We start from the raw sequence: 24,020 nt of genomic DNA, 5'->3' as shown, positions 1-24,020 counted from the left end.
GCCATCTTGGTTTTAATAACTTCCTTTAACCCCTTAAGGACCAAACTTCTGGAATAAAATGGAATCATGACGTGTCACACACGTCATGTGTCCTTAAGGGGTTAAGCAGCCATGATAGAGACCTAGCTGTGGACATACTCACCAATATGCTATTTTTTTCCAACAAACAGTTATTTTAGAAAACCCGACCGTGGACATGTGTGCCAAAATTTGCATGGTTCTAAGAATTAGTTTTAGGAAAGAAGATGTTAACCCCTTAAGGACCAAACTTCTGGAATAAAAGGGAATCATGACATGTCACACATGTCATGTGTCCTTAAGGGGTTAAAAGAATTTCAAGCAATCCAATATAACTGCTGAATCATGTGTCCAAACTTCTCTTGAACAAATCTGAATCTAGATCACACAACATAATTTAATAATTAACAAAAGTTACAGATCTGTAGTCCAGTAGAATAATTTATTTATTTTAATATTGTGCAAAATTAGACGCAAACAATAAAATTACTGTAAAACCATGTGATATAGGTGGCTAAGCAAAAAATTGATCACCAAACTCAAGATGACCAAGAGGTGTACCTATAGCCTTGTTTTGGCAAAGGATATAGCGTATCATACGTCTCTACCATTACAAGTCGTTTTAAGAGTTATTTATTAATGGTTTGGTTTTTATAGGAATTTTAATAAGTGGGTTATAATAAAACTACAAGCAAAAATTTGAACAAAAACAATAGTTTGTCCTGCAACGCTGTTGCTTGGCCACCTAGAAATATGAGTCATGCCTAATTCACAGACATTTTATGAAAACAATATTACAATATCAAGGCATAGGGATTAAAATAAACATCTTATTTTGTTGACATGCTCAGATTTTAGAGCATTCTAATAAAATTTGTATTGACTTTTTGTGTTATACAATTTTGTTAATTTGATAAAGATGATCTTTTAACTTTTCAGTTTGGACTTTAACATTATTAGAGGGATTTATTTTTTATTTGGAAGAGTTCCCATATATTTGCATATGATTGCAAGCATGACTTCATCCGCTCCAGCTCCTATTGAAAGTAGTCTTGAATCTCTGCAAAAAAAAAAAATAAATTACAGTTTTAGATAAATGCATGATTTATATAATCCAATTTGAGTGCTTGCTGTTAACACTTATTATTTTTATTTTTTTTTGCCACAAAGTATCTTTTTTCTTAAATGTTCACTGCTAGGGACATTGTACATTGTTTTCTATTCTCTTTGATCTATTACCAAAACCTTTACAGTCCATTCAGAGAATATATTACCATGTTATAAACTGTTACACAGTGTTTATATGCCTTCTGTAAGTGAAGGGAGCTATAAATAGGAGCAGATACAAAAAATGTGAGGTCTACAACACCCCCAACCAATAATCCTGAAAGAGCAGAACAATTAAAGGAACACTCCGGGCACCATAACAACTTCATCTCAATTAAGTTGTTGTGATGCCAGAAGATCCCTGGGATTGGCTCACCTTTAGGATTTAAACCGCTCTTGAATAGTTTAACCCCAAAGTCTGTGTTCCAGCATCGGATCTCCCTGCCCCTCTGTCCTTCTGCTTGCTGAAATGCTGGAAAACTGAAGCTCAGGGTTGCCACTAGCAGGGGTGTGGCTGATTGGCAGAGAGTGGTAAGCTGACACTCTCAATCAGTGGCTCCTTATTCATAAAAACAGCTTGAGAAAAATATGTACATTTATCAAGCCTTTTCTATGAATGTGGAGACACTGCATGGCTGGGAGAAAGACCTATATGAACAAAAAAAAAATCAAATATAGATTAAAAAAAGATTAGATTAGATTAAATAAAAAAAACAATCATGTTTTAAAATGAGAAAATACAAAAAAAATCACGTTTTTTCTAGGACTCTATAGACTCACTGAGTCCGTTACAAGCTATTTAACATGCCTCCCAACTATACTGATTTTGTCAGGACAGTCCTGATTTTTGGGTCCTGTTTCGCTTCCCCAACTTTTGGACCCATCCCTATAAAGCTGGTCTTTACCTGTCTGACTTGTTTCCTTAATTACAACTCTCTCCTTGACCCTCTTCAGTCTGGCTTCTGCCCGCTCCAATCTACTGAGACTGCTCTTATTAAAGTCACTAACAACCTAATCACAGCTAAATCCAAAGGGCACTACTCCATACAAATTCTTCTTGACCTCTCTGCTGCCTTTGACACTGTTGACCATGTTTTCCTTCTCCAAACTCTTCAATCACTCGGTCTCTGTAACACTGTCCTCTCTTGGTTTTCCTCCAATCTCTCCCAACGCTCATTCAGTGTATCCTTTTCTAATGATACCTCCTCCCTTAACCTGTCTCTGTACTTGTTCCCCTTCAATTTTCTGTTTATATTGCCTCTCTTGGCAAACTTATTACCTCATTTGGATTCCAATATCACCTGTACGCTGATGACACTCAGATATACCTCTCCCCTGCCGTCCTGCAACGTGTCACTGCTTGCTTTTCTTCCATCTTTGACCGGATGTCCTCCCGCTTTTTGAAACACAATCTCTCTAAAACTGAACTCCTAGTCTGTCCTCCTCCTAATACTGATCCTCATTGTTCACTCTCCCTTCAAGTGAGTGGTACCCACATCAGTCCATCCTTGCAAGCACGCTGTCTTGGTGTTATACTTGATTCTGGTCTCACATTTGAGCCTCACAACCAGTCTGTTACCAAATCCTGTAAATTTCACCTAAAAAACATAGACCGCATCTGCCCCTTTCTTACGCAAGATGCTACTAAGGAGCTTGTCCATGCTATAGTAATCTCTTGCATGGATTATTCTAACTCTCTCCCAATAGGTCTTCCCACAAGTTGTATTGCCCCGCTACAGTCTGTAATGTATGTTGCAGCTAGACTGATTTTCCTCTCCTGTCGCTCCTCTCACACCTCTCCCCTTAGATTGGCTTCATGCATCCTATAGGAGTCAATTCCAGGTACTAATCCACACCTATAAAGCACTGACCAATTCTAGCCCCTTCTATATTTCTTCACTGATCCATAGGTATGTCCCTTCCCTGTCTCTCCGCTCTGCCCGTGACCTTCTCCATTCCGCTGCTCGTACCTGTATAGCCAACTCATGCTTGCAGGACTTCTCGCGGGTGGCTCCTTTCCTTTGGAATAGCCTGCCTATGACCATCAAGCTCTCCCCTAGTCTTCAATCATTTAAAAAGCGCCTCAAAAACCATCTCTCTGGGAAAGTTTATGGCCTCCCAGAGTAACCTCTACCTCACATACCTGTCTCTTGCTCTTTCCTAAAGGGCAGTACTCTATTCTCTCCTCCAGCTCTGCTTCACTCCACCTTGTTTGATTGCTACCTCCTGTCCTGTTGGGTTTTACGCCCCACCTCTTTTAGACTGTAAGCTCATTTGATCCTGTAAGTTTTTGTAATTGTTTCAGTTATTGTTAAATCTCCCCCTTTGATAATATTGTAAAGCGCTACGGATATGCTGGCGCTATATAAATACCAGTAATAATAATAATAATAATAATATGACAATCAGTCCCATACCCTATACCTGCCATAGTGTAACTATAGGATTACACAGAGTGGCAAGCATCAATAACACACATTTAAGTGATCATGAACACAGAGACGTGACACCAGCACACTGAGAGTTGTAATGTAATGTCTATTAGTGCTGTCAGCATTACTGAGTAATGCAGCAACCTCCCATGTCCCATGTCCTATCTGAGCTCTAGCCCAGATACACGCCATAAGTTCACTGTACTTCCTGGGTTCAGGAAAAAGCTTTCCGATAAGGAACTGCCATTGAATTGGATTGTTGCCTTCCCGGTACAGAAAATAAGCCTTACGTACAAGTAGATATGTACTGAGTTTAAGTGTTAATTATTAGGATTTACACCAATGCCCATGTGCTAATTCACACATTATTCTTTATAGGCACCCTCCTGCATATTATATAGATCCTGGGACGGCTCTAAATCCTGTGAGTTTTACTCTACTTAAGGGGTCTATCATTATTTATATACATTTTGCACTATGTTATGTTATTTGTGTTTTTTAGATTGATATCGAATTGTCATTTCGTTTACTGGTGCAGTATCTATTCTATTGTTTTATTAATTCACACATTGCTTTAAATGGAACATTGAGAAATACACAAGACAGAACAATTTTAAATTAGCAATAACTAAAATAAATGCAGTTTTTATGCCTACTTATTAATTTCTATCGCATTCACCAGAGCAAGCAAGCGAGACAAACGTAGTGGGAAGATGGAAAGTTTCTGGTTAAAACTGTACAAAAGGTGAAACAGGACATTTCATTATTGGAAGAAAATAGTTTGAAATTTCCAGTCTTACTCCTACATTTGGCTGAAAACCAGGAAAGATATGCTCCTATTATATAATAAAATGTAATTGTTATTGGCAAAAAGTCTGTAAAAGACAAGATTCTCACGCAGTGGAATAAAAATAAATTTTACCATGCATCATTTTCCTAATATGGGCCTTGATTTAATATTTTTGGATACGCTTTTCAAATGACGGATAAACTTTTTTTCTTTTTCAAAATATGAATATATATATAAATATAAGAAAAATATATCATATATACAACTATCAAAATGTTAAAATATGTTTCTTAATATTAAATCATTTTAAAAAAGTGTATCTAAAAATATTTAATCATTTCAAAGGCTTATCCAACAATTAATAAATTGAGGCCATGATGGTCTGATATTGGCTGTTGATGGGAGATTTGGTTAAATGTAACTAATCAACAAAGTAACTGTGTTCACAATTATTATACTATTTTGTGGCTTTGATAAGTTTTATTGAGATGCTAAACATCACTAAATGAAGCATAAATAAAAAGTGAATATTTGACGATGGAAAACTGCAGAGTGACGATCCCATTACTGATAAGTAATTGGCTAAAGACCTACCAATATCTGTGGGCTATTATCAGAATCTTTTACTATGATTTCATAGACTTTGGTGTGTTTGTCTTTAGTTACACATATATTTTTCTATAAATCCAAAGAATTCCTCCTAATATTGAAATGTATAAAATTGGGATGGAGGGCAGATTGGCAAGTGCATAGGAAAAGGGCAATTGTCAGCTGCCTAAGTGCTTTTGCATTTACAGAAATGCCTTGCAATGACCTTGTGAAAAAGCAAGTAATTTCAAAATAGAAACATAATTCTTTGTTACCAAAAGTTATAATAAAGCGACATGCCATATAATGGAAATATGTCTAATAAACTTCCCTATGTATGTGGTTAATTGGTTGAATTAATAGACAGCCACACATAGAATAGACATAATATTCACATTTTATAACAAAGTTTAAAGTACTGAACTTGCAGAGTAGCGAAGGAAGAGAAAAGTGTAAGAAATTTGGTTAGAGTTTCAGTCCAAGGACACATATGCAAGCAAGACATTAAAAATATCAGCATTTACACTGAAAAAAAAACAAACTATTGAAGATAAACTGTTAGTATGTGCAAAAAGCCAAAATAGGGGTTAAGGTGAAACACATACAAGAGAAAAAACAGTAAGAAAAAAAAAATGCAAACAATGTATAAAATTTATTTTTATATAGATAAAAAAAGGGGAAAAGTTGAACAGATAATCAGTTGCAAGTTTCTGGCGTCAGTCTTATTCAACAGCAAATTCTAACAAGAGTAAAAATAATGTTTATGCAAAACATGACAACAGAATGAGCTAAATAAAAAATCCACTGTTATTTATTATGCTTTTGTAATCTATTTCTGACGTGCATTCTACGAAAAATGCCTACCAGGTTGGACATGCTGTACTGCAGTTTTATGTTTAGGGGAAACGAGGAAAGGTTTTGTGCAAGCAAGTGGAGAGAGAATGATAAATGTAATATGACATCTACAGCAAGCCAGTGCCAGGCACTAACCGGACTTGGGAATTTACAAAATGTTATAAGACAAAATGCTTTTCGCTGAAAAATAGCAGAAAATTTAGACAAACAAGATTTGTGTGTGGTATGCATCCAAAGCAGAAGCCATTGCATAAACGTTAAGCTTTAGAGAATCCAATTAGCTGTTAGATGATTTCCAACCACAAACAAAGTTTAATGACATTTTCCGACTAACCACAATTCAGATTGAATAGGAATGCTTGTTTAGCTTTTTATTTTATCCAGAGCATTTAACGTGTTATCTTTTTTGACTAATAATGAACCCATAAACATTGATAACAGTAATAATTGTTGGGAATTCAAAGTCAAGTCAAACGGAATTCCAAAATAGCTGAACTAGAAGTATAGCTAACTTTTTTCCCTTTGAAAATCACTGTGAATTCCTGACAATTGTTACTTCAGTAAATAACCCTGTACAATTGCGATCAAAATTATTCAACCCCCAGTGAAAATCAGGTTTATTGTCAAAATTGACAGACTTTCAGCTGTTTGCAATGAACAAATCAAACAAAAACATCTGAAATCGCTCAACACAACGAATGATTCAGGTGGTTTCCCCAAATTCAACTGAAAATGCAACTTATAATGACTTGCGTTTTTAGTTACATTTGGGGAAACTACTTGAAGCATTTGCTGTGTTGAGCTATTTCGATTGCTTTTGTTTGATTTGTTCATTGCAAACAGCTGGAAATGTTGACAATAAACCTGATTTTCAAAGGGGTTGAATAATTTTTGATTGCAACTGTAAGTTTTGTGTACATCCTGTATTGTGCACAATGCTGCTAATGAGAGCACTATGCTTGTTTAAACACTGCCATCATACAATAACGTAATTTTGAAAGTCACAAGTGTGTTATAATTGTGACATATTCTACACTTGTGCTGAGAAAGCCAAGGGTGATAAATGACCCAATTGTCGTTTGCAGCCAACGACCTACAGGCACAGCAGCAAACGTTTCTTCTTCAAGGCAATCATAGTCAATGCAATCTTCCATATCATATGTCTTTACAAAAATGGGAAAAAGAATTCAAGGACTTTTGAATAATTGGGTGGATCAAATCCATGTATTTGTTAGCAACATTGTCTGTTAGTAACTTACTGTCTAGCAATGGCCACTTGAGATGTGGATCTACAATACAATATGGGAGTTTACGTAAGTGTATTCTATATGAAATCTCCTCTTAAGTATTTTTGAAAGAGTTACCAAAGGTAGATAACTAGTCCATAGTTACTACAATATTTTGCATAAATCTCATGCGAAGGATCCCTGTCACTCAAAACAAACAAAAAAAAACCATATATTCTAATTTTACCCTTGTCAGTATCAGACAGAGTTTCTAGAGGTCAGATAATTAGTTGCACTGTATGATCATTGTGTAGTTTGTCTTTAACTATGTGTTATATGTTATGTTTGGTTTGCATTTCATAAGTATATGGAATTTTTTTAAATATGTGATTTTATTATCTTTGATAATACTTAGTCTTTGTTCATAATCATTTTGATTATTGCTATATAAATTACAGGTGATACTCGAAAAATTAGAATATTGTGCAAAAGTTCACTTATTTCAGTAATGCAACGTAAAAGGGGAAACTAATATATGAGATAGACGCATTACATGCAAAGCAAGATAGTTCAAGCCGTGATTTGTCATAAGTGCGATGATTATGGCTTACAGCTCATGAAAAACCCAAATCCACAATCTCAGTAAATTAGAATATTACATGCAATCAATAAAACAAGGAGTGTACATAGAACAATATCGGACCTCTGAAAAGTATAAGCATGCATATGGACTCAGTACTTGGTTTGGGCCCCTTTTGCAGCAATAACTGCCTCAATGCGGCGTGGCATGGAAGCTATCAGCCTGTGGCACTGCTGAGGTGTTATGGAAGACCAGGATGCTTCAATAGCGGCCTTCAGCTCTTCTGCATTGTTCAGTCTCATGTCTCTCATCTTTCTCTTGGCAATGCCCCATAGATTCTCTATGGGGTTCAGGTCAGGTGAGTTTGCTGGCCAATCAAGCACAATAATCCCATGGTCATTGAACCAGGCTTTGGTGCTTTTGGAAAAGGAAGTCAGCATCCCCATAAAGCTCGTCTGCGGAAGGAAGCATGAAGTGCTCCAAAATCTCATGGTAGACGGCTGCGTTGACCCTGGACTTAATAAAGCACAGTGGACCAACACCAGCAGATGACATGGCTCCACAAATCAACACAGACTGGAAAATTCACACTGGACTTTGAGCATCTTGCAGTGTGTGCCTCTCCATTCTTCCTCTAGACTCTGGGTCCTTGGTTTCCAAATGAGATGCAAAGGTTGCTCTCATCAGAAAAGAGGACTTTGGACCACTGAGCAACAGACCAGGTCTGTTTTTCTTTAGCTCAGGTAAGACGCTTCTGATGTTGTTTGTTGTTTAGGAGCGGCTTGACAAGAGGAATACGACATCTGAAGCCCATGTCCAGGATCCGTCTGTGTGTGGTGGCCCTTGATGCACTGACTCCAGCCTTGAACTATCTTGTTTGCGTCTATCTCATATATTATTTTCCCCTTTTATGTTGCATTACTGAAATAAATAAACTTTTGCACAATATTCTAATTTTTAGAGTATCACCTGTATATACACTGTGTACTGTATAGTCAATTGACTTCCTTTTGATGCAATTTGTACTTTTCAGTTTAGCATAGTCTTACAGGGATATTCAGTAAAGTGGAAATTGTTGGGTATTCAGTGAATTTCAAATTTCAGGTCAAAATAGACGAAAATTCTCAACTACACTTCCAGTTCAGCTACTTTGGCCTTAAACTTAAAACTGACTTAGAACTCCTGACCAGTCTCACTTTAGTAAATAACTGTGCTAAATGGGATGACAGTGACATTTTCAGAGCATGACACAATAATTAATGTTACAAAAGACACTTACATTTACCAATTTGGCAGCTCCAATGTGGATGATAAAGAGTGATTACTCTTACCCAACTCAATAGCAATAATGTTATCAATTTTACAAGAATGTTGGACTTGTGCCTTTTTAACAGGCAACCAGGTGAGTCTTTTTTCATCCTTTTGAATTTGTGTTGGTGGTCACTATAGCTGGTACTTTAAACAATTAAACTTTAATTTTACAGTAAAAACATCAGTATTGGAGTTAATCCAAAATTCTGTTAGTCCAATAAAAAAGGTATTACAACATACACATTTAATTAGTTATTTTACATGAATAATATGCAGATAAAATAATATTTTTTTTTTACCATCTTGCTCACCTGTAAAATCTGCTTACAAGGACTTCATCAGTGAAGCCCATTCCTCCCCAGTACTGAAGGCAACCGTCGCTAAGCTCTCTTACAAGACGACCAGCTTTTAATTTGGCCATAGAAGCAAGTTTGGTGACATCATTACCTTCAACATACAAACCTATAGAAAAAGGTACAAATCTTAAAAATATATATATATATAATACATCCTTCTAAAGTCCTAGTATAAAAGAAGAGGCCTTAGAGTTCTCCTTTGGTATTTCTTTTGCATCATAAATGTTTAATTGCATAGATATTTGATCACACACACACACACACACACATTATTCAACAAAGTGTGTCTGCTTCTTTAACCTTGTTCTAATATTGAAGTGTGTATTATAAGAAAATAATAATATTTAGGGGTTCCAGAAAAAAATCATAACCTTGTAATTAAATATGTGAAATATGTGAAATAAGTTTAATCAATGAACGTGTTTGGTAGTAGAGAGCAGGGTGGATTTCATCTTCAGAATAATAACTTTTAAATCATAATTGCTTTTATTATATAGAAATACATAGATAGATAATGATCAAATTATTGCAACGTGAGCCATTTCCAGTTTAACTCATATTTGGAAAACACTTAAATTAAAGATGTTCATTGTGCATATATAGATTTTCAGAATAATAACTGGATTAAGGTATTTTTCTGAACATTATATGTTTATTTTATAATAACATTTCTGCTGTGAAAAAGCATGTGTTATCTCTACAGACACAGGTTCAGTTATCTTGGATTAGTGGAATTAATTTACCAAAAATGTAAATATTGACGGAATATATAGCCTCATGCTACATAACTAATCCATATTCCATGCTGAATAACTTTTGGACTCTACCGTATCTTAAGTAGAAAACTACCTTTACATAGATTTTTCCTCCAAAAGCATTTTTTTTTAGAAAAAACCTTAAACATGACAGCATCAGTAAACAATATCCACTTATATTTATGGAGTTAGAAGTAGACACACAGAATTAATTTTAGTAACATATTATGCATGCCTACATCACGGTAACAGAAACATACCTACTGTACGGTACAACATTGATCGAAGCAACTCAACCTCAGTAGCCAGTTCTGCTAAGCGAAAATGGACAACCTGGTTGTTTAACAAGGGTTGGTTGAAGATTTTTCTTTGACTTGTGTAGTTGATGGTCTCTTGTATAATGTTCTCCATTGTAGAAAGAACTATATAAGAGGAAAAAATATACATAGTGACAATTAAACCCTAACATACTCTTAGTAGCAGGGAAATGAAGAATCTGTGGACCATAAAATGTCCACATTAATGTTTTCAACTGTTTAGTTTTCTGTTATTTTATGTTTTTTTTCTTTTTACAACCTTCATCTTTTGCAATATTGTGCACTTATTTTTAATGTTGATGCTTTATTTATAATAGTCTTAGCTTTTGAATGATATGGTTTTCTCACATTTCAAGTAGAAGTGAAATTAAATTCACATTACAATTTTGTATGTTTTCTGTATTTGATTTATTGACCTTTCTCATAATATGCATGTTGTCGCAGTGTGGTGCACTGCTGCGCATGCGCAATAGCCTATACATGCATTAGATTGGCTGAGATTGTCAAATGTGATGAGCTTGGCCAAGGAGGCAGAGAATGGCAGGGCAAGCAACAATGACACTGGTGCAGTGCTGAAAATAAGGTGACAACAATCACCTTTTTAAAAGGGGACTGGGAACCAAAACAACGATTTTAAAAAGATAACCTTTTGTTGTCAGGGTGGACTTGCACAGAGGGGGAGGAAGTAGTGTAATAAATGACTTTTGACTAGTGTTTTCCTTTGAGCTCTGTCTGCCCAGCCCAGTTCTATTTTCTCATTGGTGTAAATATTTGTACAAAATGTTTTCCTGTATGCTGCGATTTATGAAGGTTGGAGTCATTTTGAGTTGCCAAGAAGAAACTTGTCTGTCTCTTCCTTGAGGTATATTGCTATTTTTTTTTTTAAATTCTTTTTAAAACATATAGTATATATTTAATGAAGAAATTATTCATGAAATACTAGTAAAATGTAGAGATATGATAAGAACAAGATAAGACATGGATCAATACATAATTTTACATACATTTTAGATCCCAGACCATCACTATTGAGTTTGGACCTTCTTCTAAGTCTTGTAGTTAGTAAGCACATCTCCCGGGTTGTCTCCTCTATGTCCTATGTCTCTCCCCTCCAGTGGTTTGGAATTTGTATTCTTAATGCAACCCACAATACGAATTTGTATCCCTAAAGGATATAGTGGTCCCTATTCAACGGTGTTAGAAATACAAAGCTGTACAAACATTTGCACAAACATTGAGCGTTTCCTGTCAGTACAGTGAGAGGGAAACAAGCTCCTCTCCTGCGGTCCACGCACGGCATGCTACACATGAGTGACTGACAAGAGGGGAGCATTGTACTGCGCTCTCCTCAAGCCGATGCGCCTGTGCCACCTTATTTTAGCGCCGGCCCTCTGCATGCAATATTTAGCAGTTCTTGCGCGTTTTTATTATGTGATGATGTGTGTTCTGTGTGTAAAGTTGCATTCCAAGCCAAAATATAATCAGTACTCTTATCCACACTCATATTTAACCATAATCATGATTTGCATTTATACAATTAAGTTTAATGTTAAAGGGACACTGTAGACACCCAGACCACTTCAGCTCATTGAAATTATCTGGGTGCAGTGTCCCATTACTCTATAATAAACTGCAATTATTACCTAGGGTTAACTCCTCCAGTGGCTGTCTATCAGACAGGGTCTTTAAGCTATGCATGAGGACTTCCAGTGTCACCAGAATCCCCATAGGAAAGCATTGAATAATTCCTATGTGAAATCCTAATGTGAGCGTAGCTATTGCCGTGCATGCGCATTAGGTCTCCCCCACCGCCGGCTGACTTCGGCGTGGGAGGAGAGAAGACAGACTCGAGCCAGGACTGAGGGACATCGGTGCTGGATCCAAGTAAGTGACAGAAAGGGTTACTAACCCCTACTGCACCACAGGGGGGAGAGCCTTGACAGAGGGGGACATGAGTTCAAAATCAGAGAACTATATAGGTCATTTAGAACTTCCTAACTCTGCCCCATTAAAACAAGCTACCAGCTTACAATTTGCTTCTGTCTGAATTATTTTCTCAAGAATTTTTGTTAGGTTACCTTTTTACGGAATACTTCTGTTTATTAACACACAAGTACTCTATGGACAGTTGGCGAGACAACAGTTTGCCATTTTGTGACTTATAAATAATAAATAATTTGGATAAACAGCAAAAAAAGCACAAAAGCTGAACTTGATGTACATATGTCTCTTTTCCGCTATGTAACTATGTATCATATAGCTTTTTTTGTTCAATATTAAGAGCACTGGTTCATTGTCTCCTGATGAAAAGTAATATTTTTTTTTTTCAAAACTCAGCATAATTTGTTCAAGCTTCCAAAACTCACAGTATATATTTTTGAATATAGTATTAATTAATAAGATTCCTCTCTATCTGCTTGTTGATTTTCACCTTGTGTCCTATTTTTAATGACACCAGAATCTGTCATATGCTAAAATTTCATATAGTTTCCAGGAATATTAGGCAATGTAAAACAAGTGGATATTGGGTCAAATGTAACACTGAGTAACATTTGATATTTTTCTATGATGCTTTGCATTTCTATCCAATCCTCCTGATATTCCCAAACCACAGTCTAACAGAACTGTGAAAAACCAGCCACGGACGTCACTGCTCGTAAAGCAGGGATTTTGCTATGTCTTTACAAGTGAACAGGAAGTATTAGTATGCAGACTCTGACTAAATATCTGTCACTTTAGGAATATTACACCAGCCAAAATGAAACTGCAAAAATAAAATATAAAACATTTAGAAATTAAACAGACACATTAAAGGCATTGATTTGTTCACTTGCTTTATTAAGTTGTTGGTTGGTTTCCAGTAAAATCGGTGACAAATGGGAAAAAGGTATTAAACATTTTTTCTTTTAAAGACTTACCACTAGCTACACCCCACATGCGTTCCTCTTGGAATTGCAACATTTGATATATAAAGCCCATTCCTTCCTCTCCGATCAAATATTTACTTGGAACTCTGACATCTTCAAAAAATATCTGAGCTGTGTCGGAGGATTTCATTCCAATTTTCTTTATTTTTTTGGTAATGTGAACACCTAAAAATAGTTAGACGTCTTATTAAAAAGTCACATGCCCTAAGCAAGGCTATTAACTGCTTAGCAAAATGTCATAAGAAAAGTTGTGTAATATTGAGTGTGTAATATAGAGACATCACTTTTACTACAGAAACATGTCTAATCGTAATTTCCTTTTCTTGGTACTTTATTACTGGAACAATTTGCAAGAAGGTATTGAAAAGACTGGTCTATATGGATACATTTAATTATTTTCAGTGCTGATAAATTAAAGATTGCTGCAGAATACACTATACCCAGTGGGCTAGATAAGGCAAAATGAGATTTATTACTAAGCAATTAGTCATGTTATCTCTATTTAAATGGGCAAATGGAATAAATGAAAAGAATATATTACGGTGCTGCTTAGTACAACAGACTCTTGTTAGTCAAAGTCAATAATTACCCTGAAAAGAATGTACTGATTCCTAGGACGAATAATGCCAAACATAACAGATTATATCTAATTTATTAAAACAGAAAGGAATGACTCAGTGAGAGATTCCTCTGGGCTTTAAAATAATGTGTTAAAAGACAGAGAATGTTACTGAACTTTATGTTTACTATTACTTTAAATAGAATATTCTACATGTTGAATATAAAATACAATTAAGTAATAAAACAGCAATTAAATTCTCTGATATAATCCTCTGCATATTATTCTCTGGTGAAACGAAGCACCATCGGGCGCACCATTTAATACCTTCTTTGCATGCTCTATAGATAATATAGAGTTAACTTTATAACAGAACAATAGTAACATAATACATAGTTATAGTAATACTGGAACAGTAACACATTATGGTTATAACTTAGAACATATACAATAGTGATATTGGAATAAAACATACTACATAGTTCTCTATATATAATGTAATAAAAATTGTACCAATAGTACGATTGTTACTTATAGTAAATGCAATGGTAACAGTACAAAAGTTACATACTATATAGTTACAATAATTATAGAAACATCTGGTATGGTTAATATGCATGGGATAGTAATAGTGGTATAATTTACAATGTGTGCAAAAGTAACAATTTAATAGTAAAAGAGTATGTAGTTACAATGTATACAAAAACATTTGTAATATGCTTCTTAACCATAACAACTCTGATTTCTAACATACTCTATATTTAAAATGGTAAGTATTGTAACTACGCCTCTAAAATAACTCAAACTTTATGGGAACTCCAAGAATAAGGCGACATATTCTGCATTTTTGGTAAACGTTTCAGCTATAATCTTTATAGGAGCATCTATTTCTTCCTTTCTTTCTTTTCATTAAGCATATTTAGCTTTGGTTGTCTGGCGTCTCTACAGAGTTGGCAGCACTGGTGTAGAGTTTGGAAAGGCTGCTTCACGAATCACTAATATCTTCCATCCTTCTTATATACCTCCTGACTTTGGGACATATCGTACTCTGCTCCCATAACTCCATGGACAGAACATTTTCATGAGAATTCCTGCATTCATACATTTATGCAGCGCCAGCTTTTTCCACAGTGCTTTACAATATTATAGAAGGGATACGTTTATTGGTTAGTCCATTATGTTGTTATTGCTCATTACTAAATAAGTGTATTTTCAGATGGCTCTGCGCAGCCGATATCCGTTCCTACTGATAGGTCACTGAACTTCAATAAAAGTCTATTTAAAGCATAAAAGGATACATTTAACAATAAAAAAATTACAAAATGCTACAGATACCAAAAAATGACTGCCTGCACAAACGGTAGCAGGCAGTGCAGCCCTCCTCTACTCTACCCTGTCCAGCAAGGGGCCAGTGCCATCCACCAGCCTGCCCAACAAGGGATTTGCAAGGCCAGCAGCCGCCTGCCTAGCCCAGCCCAGCCCAGGGGCCAGCCACCTATGCCAAACAAGGTCAGTGTGTCTGTAAGGGTCAATATGTGTCTGCATTTACGGGGCGGAGCCAACTATCGAGCCGATCAGACCCCATTTCTGGCAGCTCCGGCTCCAATTTTCCTATCTCGCCTAAATCTTGAGAATCAAACCAGATCCCAACACCCCAGACCCCTACCCCGACTTGAGAAATCACACTGCATCGATAGATACCCTTCTTTTTGAAAACAACAACGCCTAATCGCAGACACAAGCCCTTGGCCTACTCCATGCAATCACTGCCTAACTTGGAGGCGCTCCTCAGCGGAGTTTACAAAGGCCTTGCAACTGACACTGCCCCGGATCTCCTTCCAGCTTGGTGGACCACATGCCTGCCATGGGGCGACGTTCCCAGAAAGCCAGCACCCAGGCAGAAGAAAGAGATATTGGGGCCATGTACCAACGGCCTGCGTGGCCCACACCAACCCCAGCGAAAAGCCAGACAGCTACCACTTTGCTGGACCACGCCGACCAGCTGGAGAGAACAGACCTCTGCAACATACCACCAGCACCCCCAGAGGGATCGTCCCCCACGACCAAACACGACTTGCAGATATTACTGCATGATTTCCACAAAATGCTGGCAAAGGAACTCACAGGACTCAGAGCTGATTTACAAAGCACTAATGACTGGGTACGTGCTACAGAAGCTGACATGACAGAATTTACCACCACAAGACTCTGTACAACAGCTCCAAAATTCACACCACAATCTCACCCTGCACCTCAATGCCCTCGAGAACAGCCACCGACGCAACAACATTCAAATCTGCGTCATCCCAACAAGTGTCACGATAGAGGAGCTGCCGCATTACATGAGAAGGCTAGTGGCCACTATACTACCTCCAGCAGTGGCTAGAAAACTGGTCACTGATGGAATATACTGGGTCTCAAGCCGCTCAAGAACCCGCTCACAAGCAGCTTGTGATGTCATACTACGCTGCATGTCGCTCCAAGACAAAGGACATATAATGGCAGCGTTGAGAGGCAAGACCCCATTATCACTTGAAGATTCCAACCTATCTTTCTATCAAGACCTAACGAGGGCCACCCTTTAGTGGCACAGGTCGCTCCACCCAGTGACTCAACGACTACGTGCTGCCAACATGAGCTATAGATGGGAAGCACCGGGATCGCTACTAGCTACCCACACCATTACCTCACTTGCAACTCTGCGACTGACAACTGTGGATGCACAAGCCTCAGATGGAACCTGGGACCATGATATCATCGCTCCCTTCGTCCCGAGAACCGAATCGACAAACCATTTGCCAACCTGACTGCAGCAGGAAGAAGCAACTCTAAGGGCACTGCATTGTGATTACGGTTAACCGGTCTCTTTAGACGCCAACGATAAGACTGTTTGTTTATGCTTTATACATTTTAGTTCTGCTTAACCCCTTCAGGACGGAGTCAATAGTACACGTTCTGATCAAAACAAAACGTAAACAAAAACTGGAATTTGCGCTATATGTCTGTTCAACCGTAATTCACCTCTTTCATATTAAATGCACCCACACTTATTATATATCATTTTGTTCAGGAGAAACAGGGCTTTCATTTCATATAAAATATTTGTATATGAAACAATTTAGTATGAATAAAATAAAAAAAAACTGTGAGAAATTTGAATTTTTTTTTTTAAATTTGTAGTTCCGCCTCACATTTTAGCTGTAAATGTCATAATACTGTTAGGTTTTACTGCAACAAAATGCACATATTTGTAATCAGCGATGTCTCACGAGTACAACAGTACCCCCCATTAACAGGTTTTATGGTGTTTTGGAAAGTTACAGGGTCAAATATAGAACGTTCCATTTTCAAATTGAAATTTGCCAGATTAGTAATGTTACCTTTGAGACGGTGTGGTAGCCCAGGAATGAGAATTACCCCCATAATGGCATACCATTTGAAAAAGTAGACATCCCAAGGTATTGAACGTGGGGTATGTTTAGTTTTTTTTAGTAGCCACTTAGTCACAAACACTGGCCAAAGTTAGCGTTCAAACTAATATTTGGCCAGTGTTTGTGACTAAGTGGCTACTAAAAATGACTGGACATACCCCGTTTGCAATACCTTGGGTTGTCTACTTTTGCAAATGGTATGCCATCATGGGGGTAATTCTTATTCCTGGGCTACCATACGGTCTCAAAGGCAACATAACTAATCTGGCAAATTTCAATGTCAAAAAAATGAAATGCTAGCCTTATATGTGACTCTCTAACTTTCCAAAACACCATAAAACCTGTACATGGGGGGTACTGTTATTCTCGGGAGATTTCACTAAACACAAATATTAGTGTTTTAAAACAGTAAAACATATTACAACAATAATATAGTCCATAAAAGTGCAGTTTGTTTGTAAAAAATGCAAAAAACGTCACTTTTACTTAAAATATCATCGTTGTAATACAATTTACCAGTTTTAAACACTAATATTTGAGTTCAGCGAAGTCTCCCGAGTAAAACAGTACCCCCTATATACAGGTTTTATGGTGTCTTGGAGAGTTACAGGGTCAAATATAGTGCTTGCGAATTAAATTCTCTGCACTTTCTCCCTGTGTTGTCAGGCATGTCAATCAAATTTTAATTAATCAAATGACATAATTATGTTAAAAAATTACTTAAATATACACGTAGAATTTTAATATATATGCATTTATAGGTATATAAATTCTACGTGTATACTAATGTAATCTTTTATGTAATTATATGTATTTATCTCTCTCTATATATATTTGCGGTTATTTGTATTTTATATATAGATAGATATATATAGAATGTCATTCTAAGTGTATTCTGTTTCCAATATATATATATTAATAACATAATACAGTTAGAATGAAATTACATATGAATATATAATTTATTTTATATTTTGTTTCAATATTTTATTTATTTATTTAATTATTTTATTTATTTATTATTGTAATTATACGTATATATATATATATATATATATATAATATATATATATATGTAGATCTATTATATATATAATATATATACATATTATATATATGTAACGTCATTCTAAGTGTATTTTAATACTAATATATATACTAATATTAATATTAAAATACATTACGTATGACGTTACATATATATAATATGTATATATATTATATATATATATATATATACATATTATATATATATAAAAAGGCATTTAATTTATTTTATAACATTTTAATATTTTTTTTTTTTACACTACCTACCAGCAGGGGGACTGTCTAATATTTTAGACAGTCCCCCTGCTGGCAGATCCATAGCCAGCTATAGGGGGCCATGTGATCGCTCTTTGAAAGCGATCACATGGCCCCCGGGGGCCTCATTTGCCGGAGGGGGGCTGCCTGGGCTCTCAGACAGCCCCCCAGAAGAGGATCGCGGCGGAGGTGAGTACCTCCTAGCTCCTGGGGCTGCAAGCCGTTACGGCGTTCTATGCCGCCGCAACGGCTTTAAAGCCCTTTAAAGCCGCGACGGCATAGAACGCCGTAACGGCGTTAAGGGGTTAAGTTATAGCCTGAGTGATAGGGCCTCCTAACTGTGCTTCCCTGGCAAACCAGGATCCCCCCCTAAGGGCACCCGGATTTACCAAAAATATCTCCCACCAAGCACTCTAAACCATACAACTAACTGGCGAGTTAATAATCCCCTCCCCCCGTTGTCCCTCTCGTTTAGGGGTACTAAACAGAAAACAATATATATCATTGTATATCACACTGAGACAGGGCCGAAGACATAGGGATAGCACTCACACACATGGTTATCATGCCATCTAAACACAGACAGTATTTCTCTTCGGCGGCGGTCCCTGCCAAAGGTCCTGAGAATCATTGTTTACTAGGAGCCTGGTCCTGAGTTCCCAACAACACTTACCCACAGCCATAAATATCTTATCTCAGCAACTAGTCTCAGAACCATAATTTGAAGCTTGGCTTTTCTCATGAGCATTGACATGTCTTGTTTAACTCAAAATGCACTAATTTAACCTCCGACATGGCCTATCAAATTCTGTTGACATAAAAAAAAAAAAAAGTACTGTATAACCATCTTTATTTCTCTGTCATACAAATGTATACCTGTTTATAATCTATCTCTGCTGTCGTGGCAGACTAAGTACTCATGTATCACAACAAAATAAAGAATACAAAAATAAATAAAACCAAAGTTTTTATTTCACAAAAATATACACATTTGCCAAGACCTGTGAATGCATCCCATTTTTATTTTGCTAAATATTAAATATTGTTTTGCACCTTAGTATACTAATATTGAGAAACTAAATACCTTAGCTTTTCAAGAAAATGTTGCATCTCTAAACTGTCAATTACTCACTGTCACAGCTGTGCCACACCATGCTCTACAGACTTACCATATTTTACAGTACTGACAGTGACACATTTTTCTCAAAATTTTAAATCTCACAGCTTGGAGAAGGAATTGCTAACCCCTTATGACTCAGCTCACACAGTGAGAACACACAGGTAGCTTCAGGAATCAGGTGAGATTTCAATCACAGTACACACTTACGTTACAAAGTTGATACTGTTAACAATTTGAAAGCAAACTCACCAGGCGTTTTCATGGGTAAACATATAAGTGATTTATTTTTATGAGGCGGTCCTGCACTTGTGTTCGTTAGCAAACACATCCAGTCAGCTTGGCAACCGTTCGTTATCCACATCTTACTTCCATTGATGACATAATCATCACCCTTTTTAACAGCACTGGTTTTTATATCTAAAGAGGATAAAAGAAAAAGATAAGCAAACGTGTCATAAAACAACATAATATTCAAAAATATGAGCAACTGGTTTAAATATATTGAATTTGAAAAAAAATGTTTGTACTGGTCTTTGAGGGATCTACATCATCTCTTTCACAGATCAAATTAATTGTACTAATTAGTTAGGTGATCCATTACATTTAGAGCGAAAACAACTGTCAGAGTTGGGAAGTAATGGATAGTAAACTTCCACTTACCAACTCACCACTCAGTCTCCGTCTTGTGGTTGATTTGTATTTTTTTAAGCCGTTTATAGAATAAGAGAAACTGAAATTGAAGTCTTTATTACTGCATGTTAGCGTATGGAAGGCTAATACACAAGTATATGAGATATAGCCTTCAGTGGCAAGATGAAGGCTTCACGCATGGTATAGCAGATTAATATGTAACTGAATGTAGCAATGTAAAATGGATGCCACTAGGGTGGGGTAGAAACAGGATACTTATAGGGAGGGTTACAAAATAACAAAAAGCTTACAACATATATAAGAATTACAATTTATATAAATTGAATATAGCTGTGAGTTCCCAAAGCCATACCTCTTGGAGACTTGAGAAGCCACCATTACTGGAACCCAGCAAATAGTATTACAATGTCCTGTCTTGACAGGATGAGTCCAATTATGTTGTTAATTGAATATATTCTCTCCTTAAACAATATTCTCAGATTTACATTTGTGGAGATCTTATTGTACTGCAAAAGCATGCATATCTTTCGATATTACGGGGTACCACTTCCAGTACACACCAAGGTGTCTGCATTGTTATATCACCAAATCCACAACTTTTCTATAGGAGAATACCTTACATACCTCCGCCTGACATCAGTGGTGCCATTTCATGGTCCAACTGAATGCTTTTCATAGAGAAGCATTTGAATGAACCGTTTCACTGGCTCAAGGCACATGCACACACTCTGAGGTGGTGAGTAAAGAGGTGGAAAGGAGAGGGAGGAGATAAAAAAAAGAAGAACAGGCAATGCAGCGAGGCGGAAGGGATCGATGTAGCACTGCCTGCAAAGAAAATTCTCATTACAACTATCACCAATACGCTGTACATGCTGACAACAGATGTCAGTTTTGCACAGTATTAATGTTAGGCAGCCCACAACATAGTTCTGGGCTGTCGAAGTCACGTGTGCTGGGGGTGCAACTTGCACCTGGCACAAAAGTACAAATATATCTGTATGTGCAGCGTTTCAAGCAGAAACAATGCACGTGCAGACCTCTGCCACCAGGACCACTTCTAAAAGTAGAACTGGTCATTAGTGATGTCCCGAACGGTTCGCAGGCGAATAGTTCCTGGCGAACATAGCGCGTTCGCGTTCGCCACGGACGGCGAACATATGCAATGTTCGGTCTGCCCCCTATTGGTCATCATTGAGTAAACTTTGACCCTGTACCTCACAGTCAGCAGACACATTCCAGCCAATCAGCAGCAGACCCTCCCTCCCAGACCCTCCCACCTCCTAGACAGCATACAATTTAAATTAATTCTCAAGCTGCATTCATTTTTTTTTTGTGTTTGTGTTTATTATACATTATCCTCCATAGACAGTAACCTGTGTTTATTATACGTTATCCCCCCATAGCCAGTAACCTGTGTTTATTATACATTATCCTCCCCATAGCCAGTAACCTGTGTTTATTATACATTATCCTCCCATAGCCAGTAACCTGTGTTTATTATACATAATCCCTCCCATAGCCAGTAACCTGTGTTTATTATACATTATCCTCCATAGCCAGTAACCTGTGTTTATTATACATTATCCCCCCAAAGCCAGTAACCTGTGTTTATTATACATTATCCCCCCATAGCCAGTAACCTGTGTTTATTATACATTATTCCCCCATAGCCAGTAACCTGTGTTTATTATACATTATCCCCCATAGCCAGTAACCTGTGTTTATTATACATTATCCTCCCATAGCCAGTAACCTGTGTTTATTATACATAATCCCTCCATAGCCAGTAACCTGTGTTTATTATACATTATCCCCCCATAGCCAGTAACCTGTGTTTATTATACATTATCCCCCCATAGCCAGTAACCTGTGTTTATTATACATTATCTTCCCATAGCCAGTAACCTGTGTTTATTATGCATTATCCCTCCATAGCCAGTAACCTGAGTTTATTATACAGTATCCCCCCATAGCCAGTAACCTGTGTTTATTATACATTATCCCTCCCATAGCCAGTAACCTGTGTTTATTATACAGTATCCCCCCATAGCCAGTAACCTGTGTTTATTATGCATTATCCATCCATAGCCAGTAACCTGAGTTTATTATACAGTATCCCCCCATAGCCAGTAACCTGTGTTTATTATACATTATCCCTCCCATAGCCAGTAACCTGTGTTTATTATACAGTATCCCTCCATAGCCAGTAACCTGTGTTTATTATATATTATCCCCCCATAGCCAGTAACCTGTGTTTATTATACATTATCCCCCATAGCCAGTAACCTGTGTTTATTATACATTATCCCTCCCATAGCCAGTAACCTGTGTTTATTATACAGTATCCCCCCATAGCCAGTAACCTGTGTTTATTATACATTATCCTCCCCATAGCCAGTAACCTGTGTTTATTATACATTATCCCCCATAGCCAGTAACCTGTGTTTATTATACATTATCCCTCCCATAGCCAGTAACCTGTGTTTATTATACAGTATCCCCCCATAGCCAGTAACCTGTGTTTATTATACATTATCCCCCATAGCCAGTAACCTGTGTTTATTATACATTATTCCCCCATAGCCAGTAACCTGTGTTTATTATACATTATCCCTCCATAGCCAGTAACCTGTGTTTATTATACAGTATCCCCCCTGTGTTTATTATATATTATCCCCCCATAGCCAGTAACCTGTGTTTATTATAGATTATCCCCCATAGCCAGTAACCTGTGTTTATTATACATTATCCCTCCCATAGCCAGTAACCTGTGTTTATTATACATTATCCCCCATAGCCAGTAACCTGTGTTTATTATACATTATCCCTCCCATAGCCAGTAACCTGTGTTTATTATACAGTATCCCCCCATACCCAGTAACCTGTGTTTATTATACATTATCCCCCATAGCCAGTAACCTGTGTTTATTATACATTATTCCCCCATAGCCAGTAACCTGTGTTTATTATACATTATCCCTCCATAGCCAGTAACCTGTGTTTATTATACAGTATCCCCCCTGTGTTTATTATATATTATCCCCCCATAGCCAGTAACCTGTGTTTATTATAGATTATCCCCCATAGCCAGTAACCTGTGTTTATTATACATTATCCCTCCCATAGCCAGTAACCTGTGTTTATTATACAGTATCCCTCCATAGCCAGTAACCTGTGTTTATTATATATTATCCCCCCATAGCCAGTAACCTGTGTTTATTATACATTATTCCCCATAGCCAGTAACCTGTGTTTATTATACATTATCCCTCCCATAGCCAGTAACCTGTGTTTATTATACAGTATCCCCCCATAGCCAGTAACCTGTGTTTATTATACATTATCCTCCCCATAGCCAGTAACCTGTGTTTATTATACATTATCCCCCCATAGCCAGTAACCTGTGTTTATCATACATTATACCCCCATAGTCAGTAACCTGAGTTTATTATACAGTATCCCCCATAGCCAGTAACCTGTGTTTATTATATATTATCCCCCCCATAGCCAGTAACCTGTGTTTATTATACATTATCCCCCATAGCCAGTAACCTGTGTTTATTATACATTATCCCTCCCATAGCCAGTAACCTGTGTTTATTATACATTATCCTCCCCATAGCCAGTAACCTGTGTTTATTATACATTATCCCCCCATAGCCAGTAACCTGTGTTTATAATACATTATACCCCCA

The 24,020-nt window shown here is 36.9% G+C and overlaps 1 protein-coding gene across 1 annotated transcript in view; it reads right to left on the bottom strand.

Annotated features, from left to right (window-relative positions):
• Window positions 1–446: 446 nt before the first annotated feature.
• Window positions 447–24,020, bottom strand: part of LOC134608053 (probable acyl-CoA dehydrogenase 6) — a 115,617-nt gene continuing 92,043 nt past the window's right edge. The window contains exons 5-9 of the mRNA XM_063450684.1: window positions 19,924–20,091; window positions 13,254–13,427; window positions 10,279–10,440; window positions 9,219–9,369; window positions 447–1,078 (exon numbers count right to left, since the gene is read on the bottom strand). Of these exons, the coding sequence (XP_063306754.1) occupies window positions 985–1,078; window positions 9,219–9,369; window positions 10,279–10,440; window positions 13,254–13,427; window positions 19,924–20,091 (749 nt within the window). The 3' untranslated portion in view covers window positions 447–984. The remainder of the gene's footprint in view (window positions 1,079–9,218; window positions 9,370–10,278; window positions 10,441–13,253; window positions 13,428–19,923; window positions 20,092–24,020) is intronic.

The sequence above is a fragment of the Pelobates fuscus genome, chromosome 4 (genome assembly GCF_036172605.1).
Source record: "Pelobates fuscus isolate aPelFus1 chromosome 4, aPelFus1.pri, whole genome shotgun sequence".
Classification (NCBI taxonomy): domain Eukaryota; kingdom Metazoa; phylum Chordata; class Amphibia; order Anura; family Pelobatidae; genus Pelobates; species Pelobates fuscus.
The sequence above is the reverse complement of the archived record's forward strand: the minus strand, read 5'-3'. Positions and strand labels throughout refer to the sequence as shown.